Source organism: Trachymyrmex cornetzi, unplaced genomic scaffold (genome assembly GCF_001594075.2).
Source record: "Trachymyrmex cornetzi isolate Tcor2-1 unplaced genomic scaffold, Tcor1.1 scaffold694, whole genome shotgun sequence".
NCBI lineage: Eukaryota > Metazoa > Arthropoda > Insecta > Hymenoptera > Formicidae > Trachymyrmex > Trachymyrmex cornetzi.
In genome coordinates, this window is record NW_017300019.1 from 278982 (window position 1) to 289188 (window position 10207).

At 33.1% G+C, this 10207-nt stretch overlaps 1 protein-coding gene across 2 annotated transcripts in view; it reads right to left on the minus strand.

Annotated features, from left to right (window-relative positions):
• LOC108767592 (peroxidasin) overlaps positions 1–10207 on the minus strand; it is a 219625-nt gene that overhangs the window by 61794 nt on the left and 147624 nt on the right. For both annotated transcript variants that reach the window (XM_018517558.1, XM_018517557.1), the window contains one exon: positions 3236–3413. In XM_018517558.1, coding sequence (XP_018373060.1) covers positions 3236–3413 — 178 coding nt within the window. The remainder of the gene's footprint in view (positions 1–3235; positions 3414–10207) is intronic.

Here is a 10207-nt window from a genome sequence, read left to right on the forward strand (position 1 = left end):
GAAGATGACCCGATAAGGATTGAAACGTTTATAGATTACATGTATTAGATTTTGATGAATTGTAATTGTTAACAACTACCATCCGGTTTGTGACTCGTAGCCTTGTATTAGAATTTTCTATGATTTCTGATAAATTTTATAAAATTTACAAAAGTTTAAAGTGGGTTTTTTCAGAAATTACAGAATACAATCTTAAACATTTTAGAATATTTCAGAATTTGTGTACACCAAAAATTCTAACAATGAGAAATAATGTAGACTTTCTCGGTATTTCTGAAAAGCGTCCAATTTGTACAAAAAATTCTGAAAAAAATTTTCACTGGAGGTACATTTGGTAGCTATTCTCAAACTTTCTTTTTTTTCAGTGAAGGATGAAGTAATAAATTTAGCCTACAATTATTTCGCGAAAGTTATAAATAGCTTGAAGTTTGATTATTTTTCTCTATATACTCTTCTTCCCTGTATAATCTACAAAACACTTGGGAAAATGTTTTCAGGGTATAGCGACCATAACTTGCAAGATACGATGATACAGTCTTTTCATAATGCTTCACAAACGAGGAAAGCCTGTATGCCATTATAGGATCCAGCGAGCCAGTAATCACGATAGACGACGATGTGATCGAACGTCGTTTATTTGCAGCGCTGCATTTGACACGTTCGGTTTAACGCTCTTGCAAAACCGTCTACCAGGGCTAATCAAAGGGTAATAGAATGCACTCAATAAATTGCGCACGCATTCTACACGTTGTCCTAGTTTCCGCATTATGCCATATCGTTCGCGTGTATTTGCCCGGAAAACAAATAATTAATTGTTACATCTTACGCGATCTATCCAACGTCTGATTTAAAAAATGTAACGTTGAATAAATGAAAGAATGTAATTTTATTTATAAATGCTAACTTATACAAAATTCTCTAGAAAACGCTATTTGAATCCTCGTTTAATACTTTCGTAAATTTTCAGGAACTATAAAATTTTATGAAAAAATCAAATATGTTATTTAAAATTATGTGTCATAGCTCAAAGAATAGAAAATATAAAAATCTCATACACTGTTTTATTATTCTATACATCTATATAAAATTTACACCCAATTCTTATTTTTAAAGTTATTTAAAATTTATTTAATTAATTTTTTGTCTGCCTTGATTCTTATGTAAAATCACATTTTGTAGTATATAATTACAATTTGATAAGATCGTAGCATTATAAATTAAATTAAATTGGTTATATGTACTAATAAAACTCTAATAAATATTCGTGTAAAAGTTCATTTGGAGCCACTTACTCGTTTAAAAGTTATTTATCTAAAATTACAGTAAAATATGGTCACTTCGCTGCATAAAGCCATTATAAGCCAAATCATTTGTTTTACTTTTTGCAGTGCGTATTTATGACAAAAATTTGTTGGCTGATATTAAGCCAGCGGCATATGATACATATTTTCTTGTATTTTACAGTAAATTACTAGAAATCCTGCGTTCAGTGTGATGTAATTCTAGTAATTTATTATTATAAAATGCAAGCAATTATATATTGTGCGTCGCTGACTTTAGCTGATATTGACTTTTTAAACAAACTTTTTAATATATAAAGCCCGAAATTCAAAAATGTAAGACAGTAGCGGTAACCCCGCAAACACAATAGAGTAGTAAGTCTTAAGAAATTGATCAATCACAGTCGAATGTGAAAAGAATAATCGACTATGATTGGTCAACTCCTAAGGCTAAAGGCTTACTCTATTGTGTTTGCGAGGTAAGGGAATTGGTAAGACAATAACCTTATGTTCTCTATTGTGATTGGCTGATTCGCTGACTGCTTACGTCTTACTACCTTACGTGTACGTGGCATGGGCTTTATGCTATAATATTTTTAGCAAATTTTATACAACCAAAACATACTTAAGAGTGACGAAAGCATCTTGCAATCCGCTTACGTTATGTGTGTTTATAGATATAATTTCGATTTATAAATACTATTTTAAATGCCATCAAAATTTTTAAAAAACATTGTTTCAATTATCGTCTAATATTTTCAAAAATTTCAAAATATATAAATTCTATAAAAAAGACAGTGTGCTATTAGAGATGACGAAATGTAATATTTTTTTAAATGCAGACTTAATGCGTAAATATCAATTTTCGTTCTGATTTTTGCTGTAAAAATTAAATTGTTATTTCATTTAAAAAATTGTTTTTAAAAAAAGTATCGAGATAACGTTGGTCAAACATTTTAAAATTTTAATTAACAACTTGAAAAAATAAATTTGTTACTGAAGCACTTAATCAGATATTTTTTACTAATTATATTTATTACAAAATAATATTATATACGAGGCGCTTTTCTCAATTGTTCTAAAATAAAATTCCGCAGCTAATTTCAATTGATCGGCCTAATTTCTGCTAATCGTACTTGTGACCCGATTTGTAATTAAAAGTTTTGTATGTTTTATTCAAAACCCGCTGCTTGCGTTTAACGCAAGCAACGAGCTCGTTCATTATGTGTATCGGTCCACTATAATCGAGCGTTTTCGAGGATGATTAAATTGTCAACAGTTCACCTGGTACCTCTCATCTTTTCTTTCAGATTTAATATCGACCACTATATTGCTAATTTCTCATAGATCGCTATTATCAAGCTATTATCAAGTTATTATCATGTAAATTGTCAAATATGTGACGTAAACTAACCAATCATAGGAAAAACGAGCGAAGTAGGTATAGCAAACAGCGAGACAAAGGGACTATATTGCGCTACGTCCGAGAAAATTTTCAAAATTGTTTTATCGATGAACCGTTGATTGAAAAAACCGTTCTACGAAACCGACAACATCAAATACTGTCTGAAGGGCTGTTTGAAATTCATGAATGCTGTCATATCTATAACCAATTAGGTCACATACGCCCAGAAGCCGCCGCAATTGTTGACCGTCGCTCGAAAACTTTAATAGTAGCCTTTCAAAATTCACCGGACGTACCATTCTTTATCGAGGCAATTAGAATGCCTGTCTATGCAGTCTGCATAAACTATCGAGTTCTCGTCGACTGAATTACCAGAATGTTAACTAGCTATATTTAAGCACCGTGCTACACATCAAACAGATAATATACATAACGTAACGGCGAATACAAATCAAAGCCGATAATTACAAATTAGTGTATCACCGGAATTACATTGCATCACATATAAGATCTCACACAATACCCAAATATTATGTCGTCTATTACTTACCTGATGCCACCACGAGTCGTGTCGTAATTTAACGTACGAGATCCGTGTCGCCACGTGACATAGCCAGTGGGTTGCGGTATATTGCTGACTACACACTTCAGCTCTATTGTACTACCTGCTTTGTAGAACTTGTCACCAGCCGTAGCGCCATGCTCATCCACAATTTCCACCTTCGGCACTACACAGAAATTTATTAAATCTATTTATTACATCAGAAATTTATTAAATTTACACGAAAAGGATAATTTTGCTGACGTAGATAAAAATTTAGCTGTAGATGCAGATCTGAAAGTAATTTGGTTGGATCAAAATAATTATGTAAAGCGCTTAAACTGATTGCTAGAATGTCAACATTTTTTGCAACACTGCACTAAGATAAAGATACTTGAAGATTTATTTGTAAAAAATATATTTCACTGAAATAAATCTTTACTTAAATACGGCGAATTAAAGTTTTATTCCTAGCAAATAATGTATTTCATTTTTTTATAATTAACAAAATATATTTCCCAGAAATGTATGTTTTATCATCGTAAGTGAATTAAGTAATAAATATCAAAGAAAACATAAAATTTCTACTTCGCAATACTTGTACATTTTTGTATTTCAGTGTGTTTAGTTTATAATTAACAAAATATATTTCCCAGAAATGTATGTTTTATCATCGTAAATGAATTAAGTAATAAATATCAAAGAAAATGTAATATTTCTATTTCGCAATACTTGTACATTTTTGTATTTCAGTGTGTTTATTATGCTTAAGGTTTCTACGTAATTATTTTGGTGGTTCAAGAAAATTATTTTCAGATCTGCATCCAGCTAAATTTTTAGGTACTTGAGCAAAATCGTTCTTTTCGTAAAATTTTATATGCACACTTTAGTAGAGAAACGGCTGGATTTAAAAACGACATCGTAAACAAATAGGAGAATTAGAAAGCGTACCTTTTTAAATGGGATCTAGTAAAGCTGCTATTTGATAGCGCTTTTCAACTTATTCAGGGAACGCGTTCCAGCGAATTGCTGATTCGATAGTAAATAAATGCTAACGCGCTCATAGATTGAGCGATCTCACTTTCGTAAGTGCTCAACTCGAGATCAAAGTGGCACGGCGTCATTGGATGCGCGGGCAAATGAAGCTTCGAGATCGAATGGAGGCAAGCATTAGTTGCGGTTTCTGAAGCGAAGTCGCGCTTAATTACTGTCGTAAAGCAACGGGAAATCGTTGCTTTTCCTTTTAGTGTCCGTCGCTCGTGTTTCGATCACGCAGCGATATATATACGTCCGATTGAGCTTCGGAAATTTACTTCGTTCAGGGATTTTCGCATTCGACACGAAACATCTATTTCGAATCGCAAGCAAATAAAGGGGAGAGTAAATACCAGTTTCGTAATAATCGTGGATAATGTCGTGAGCTTATTAAACAGGAATTATCTTCCTCGTAACACGTCTTCTCATAACACATATCTTTACTCGACAATTTTCATTCAAGTTATAGCTAACATATAATATAGATAATAAGTATACGATTAATTGTATCAAGTATGGTGTTACAGAGATAAGAGCTTTAGCAAACAAACCGCGGCGTGGACTATCTATAATCAACTATACGATGGAACCGAACAAACAATGAGCCGTTTCGATGCAAACAAGGAAAAATAAGGTGGAAAAATTTGAAATTGAAATTGAAAAAGAGGAAAATGTAGGATGGCAAAATAAACGATTTAAAAAAAATTCATTTAGCCATCAATGAATTTTTTAATCATATGAAATAATAATAAGACAAAGTGCTCTCTTATCATATTTTCTCCACGAGAAGCAATCCCAGTTTCTCCCGGAGAAAGAAAGAAAGAAAAGGAAAAAGAAGATAATGATACGAAGAATACGGGAAGACGGGGAACAGCAGAGCGACAATTGCCGCAAGGAAAATGAACGAACCAACTATAAATACGAGGCGAACAATCGAGGAAGCCTTTGACCTCGTGACGCCAGCTAATCAAAGCCTTGGCAGACTGATTCCGCATTGCACTCGCTCCAACTGCTCTCGTCCTTCCTGCCGCCGACCAAACAATGCCTGACAACGGCAAACTTTCGAAACGTCCATTTAGGAAAAACTCCATTTGCACCCAAATGAAGGCCACTAACTGATCCCGCACCCGCGTCTCCTTTCTTCCCTACAATTCAACGCTTCGCTCGCGACCCAATGTCGTCGCTTGCCATTCTGTATCACTCGGACAACACGCTCACGTCGTTATAGCCACCAATGAGCAACGGAGCAACCCCGCTCGCACCCAACCGACGCAGCTATATGCGTTAACTATCCGCTATTGTGCCCCTCGTCATTACTAACCGCTTTCCTACCCTCCTTTTTCCACCATGAAACTCGGAATGCCCGTTGGGAAACAAAAAACAACCCGTTAGAGCAGACTGAAAAGCAAGGACAAAGAGTACCAACATTTTTTCTCTCTCTCTCTCTCTCTCTCTCTCTCTCTCTTTTAGATAACGGAAGCCGTTTGGCCGGCTCGCTCTTGATTTATCCATTTTTGCTTCTTTATTTATCGAGTTACTAGTCCCGTGTCTCCCTTGCGGTCGGTATATTCCGGATACATCCTTTGAGAGGGTGACTTGTAGCGCCGGATACGTCCTTTGAGAGTTGCTTTCTTTCGTGTGACTCGCGGCATCGCTATAATTTCTCTTTGCTCTTTCTCTACGTTGTTTTTACGCGACTCAGAAAGGAATGTTCCGTAACTCTCTTTCACTGCTTTTAACTCCACATATGCTACCAACGATAGTTCGAGGAGTAGAAAATTCAACCGAATCAAAGGAATACACTACGAGGGACGTTTAGATTATTTAAATTCAATGTATTCTTTAGCAGCCGTTGCGCAATCCTCCGCTCACAACTTTCCAGGAACGTTACGTCGCTCGGAAATTGCAATAATTATATCACTAGCAGTAAATGCACTTTTGAACTTCAGGCAATATGTATCCGGCACGGAAAAGTTTTGTAATTTAAATTATATATTTGTGACTGCATCAAACTTTGAAACATTAATATAAATTACGGAACTCTTGAAAATAAAAATAAATATACGGATTGTACAAATAGAAAAAAATTATCATGCATTTACTCGTAGCTACAGAGAACTTTGCTTCCACCGATGCAATTACGATTTCGTTTCATATTTTAACGTAGAACAGATTTGAATTTGCTCGTGAAATATGTCCCGAAAAAAAAAACCAGATTATTTATTTTACCAACTGTAATTTAACTCTTCTGAAAACTTTTTGAAATTAATTCGACAATTTATTAAATATTCCTTGATTGAATGTTAAAAAAACATTCGTGCATTACGTTATGTAAAGAATCTTTATTAGACTAAGCAAACGAACGCGATAAACATGAATGGAGTAACTTGCTTCAGTGAACGCGAATGACATCGTGATTTCACGTTTGCGCTTATTTGCTTAATCTGACTCTGACTTAACGTAAATACCGAATATGTCGTGTGTTTCCTGTCATGTGTACATTAATTAGCTATTCAAAGTCCTTAATGAAACTCAATACATCTACATATCTATGAAAACACCTTTTTACTTGGAATTTGTGCATAATGGGAGAGATATTAGGAACAAGTGGAAATATCAAACATTAGAAATAAAAAATTAGGATATGTATGTCTTATACCTCATTTGTATCCATTGTATGTTACGTTTAATCTTTATTTATAATTTTTTAGAAATTTATTTATTAGAGATTATATATTTTAGAATGTTTTACTTATTATAGAAATAAAGAATTAGGAGAAAAATTTGTGTGAATAGAAAGGTAACGCACAATGGATACAAATCAAATATAAGACATATTTATCTTAAGAAACTTAATTTTAGATTGCATATGTGAGAACACAATCAATACTAAAAATTAAAGGCCTATAACGGTCGAAGCTGGATATTTTAATGCTTAAAATAATTCAAACTTGAATTTCTGTATATGTACTTGCATATATATCATATTTGTAATCTTTTTGAACTGCGCCAATTGTTTTTCCGAATTCTTTTAATTCAAACTATAAACGTAATTAAACTACTTTAGTACGCGAATTAAATTGACAAGCAATTTTAATAATTTGGTGTTCAATCAGGCATCATATTATAAAGCTGTTAATATGTTGAAAAACTGTTAATAAATTTATATTATAGATATTTATGTCATATTATATTTTATTTGTATCCACTGTACATTACGTTTCTGCATTTATTTCCTAATTTTTTATTTTTAATATGTTTAAATGTATCTGTATATATACAGTTCCTACTAAAAGTTTGGAGTTAAAAATGTGTTAATATTTACACTTTCTATATAAAAATTAATAAAATAACTATATAGATATGAAACAGTTTTATATGAGTAACATCGCATTTTTATTCAATGATATCTTTTTTGGTTTATTTACTGTGTGTATTTGTTATTATTTTTTATTATTATAACATTTCAACTTAAAAACTGAACAAAAATCTCAACCTTTTCGGAAAAATTCTTTAAGTGTTCAAGATGATTTACGCAAAGTTTCATTACATTTCACTGATTGGTTAGTCTGTAAATAAATAAATACGAAAAATATTTACTTACTTGTTTCTTTACAGAATAATCAGTGAATCTCGAGCAATGAAACTTTGCACAAATCATTTCGAATGCTTAAAAAATTTTTCATAAAAGATGAGATATTTGTTATCATTTTTCAAGTTAAAATATTATAAGAATAAAAAACAATAATAAATATATACACATATATAGTAAATAGTAAAAGCTATGATTTTATAGGTTAGTTAAATAATGTAGGACAAATAGAGAGATAGGAAATAGGAAGGATAGACAAACGAGAAGTAAGCAAAAGGTATGGATGGATGGATGAATGAGTTAAGGAAAATTGTAAACCAAGTCTCCTCCTTGGCTTGCAAATATGTCAAAGTGAATAAAATTTCTATTCTATTTTATATATACAGTAAACTATAAAAAGGTGTTAATTAAAAATACTCACATATACATAGTTGTATATATAGTTACATACACATATATATATAGTTTTCAATTTATTTGTATAAAAATGCAAAATATGAACATATTTTTAACTTTAAACTTTTGATAGAAATCATGTCAAATACATCCTTAATATTTTAGTTTTTTTGTTCTTAATATTTCTCCACTTGCACAAGCTCCCTTTTATCAAAAGGTCATTGTGATAAGCGACTCGAGACAATTTGTGTCGCAGCGATGACATGATGAAACAATGAGATTAACGCTACATTTCACGGGATGTCCTCTATTTCGCGTCCTGAGGGCGAGCGTGTGTCCTCTTGTGCGTCCACAAACGGACGCGTACAATTACAAGCAGGCACTTTGAACACGAAATTCATCGTTGGTACGTGGTTTATGGCGTGCCATACGACGCGCTTAACAAAATTATTACGGGCGTAATAAATAAACGAAGAATATACGTGTAAGTTAGCGCGAAAAAGAAAACCCAGAAAAACGGAAGGATGCTTCGTGCGAGCAAAGCCAAGTAGTGTCGCGAAAGTTTGACGCGAAACTCGAGATGTATCAGGATTTCCTACAAGGAGACCGCAGCAAGCAACCAATCTCAAGTTTACGCGTCTAACTTTTACCTTCCCGCGAATATATCTTTCCCGCATACGTCGTTTCGGGCGCACGTTATCAGAAATCACTGAAACGTTAATGCGATTTAAGACGCCGCATGGAACAACCGGAGCAAGCAGTATTGCCATTAAAAATTACATATAATTTAAGTCGAATCGCGTTCAAATAGTATTGTACATTTTATTATAATTATAACATGATTGAAGAAATAACTTTGATATAAGTAGCACAATTAATGAATCGTTAATAAAAATCTATCGTAAAAAAACGAAGAAAATATTTACGTTTAAAATATCTTTTTCAAAACAATAATATTACGTACAAAATATCTTTTCCAGAACGTTTAAAAATATTTCAATTTTAAATATTTTGATGTTTAAATTCATACACCATGATGTTTTATTTATTAAAAACGCGTAAAAGTATTTTTTTCTTCTTCTTAAATGAAAAAAAAAGGTTCTACAGTGATAAACGTTAATTTTTTTCGAAAATAAAATATACTTTATCGATATTAAATGTTTATGAAAATAAAATGTTTTGAACTGTGAAATGTGAAAGGCGTCATACTTAACGCTAAAAAGTGTTTTGATATATTCGTAAACGTTTTATACACTCGTTTAAAACTAAAACATTTTTAAGTATTTTAAAAACGAAGACCAGAAATAAATCATTTTAATATTTTAAGATCAAACATTTTCTTTTATAAATATAATTAATTAATTTTTCAAAATTATATATTTCTTTGAAAATCTTCAAAGACCGAGGTAGCCGTTTTAATTAAGAAAGATTCTTTAAATATGATATTACTTTGGTAAATCAAGTCAGATGCGTTTGACATCTTAATCATCTTAATACAGTTTATTGAATCAATACAATCTCTATTTACGGATCCAACCTACGTCGAGCGTGTAACGAAATTTTGGTTGCGGCAAACAACCACGGTGTACTGGGTACAGTGAAAACGGCGGAAACAGTCTTTTTCCTATCAACCCCTTCGAGTGACACGTGCGCGACGTAGCGCGACCTCGAAACATGAATTTAGGAGCGTGACAAACGCGAGGCGGACAAGAGCGGAACGCACACGTGCGTCCGGCTAGAGACACATACACCCGCGTATCCCCTGGGGGAAACAACCAGGGATACATATGCACGCGAAGGACCCGGGGTCACGCGTGTATGCATATGCAACTCCCTTCCCGTCCGAACTCTCACCAGGCGACGAGATTGTGAGCAGTATGCATGGGAATCACGTTGTTGATGTACGGGTGGAGTGGCGCCGTATACGGCATATGCCGCCGTCGTAGAGCGTAGCGTAA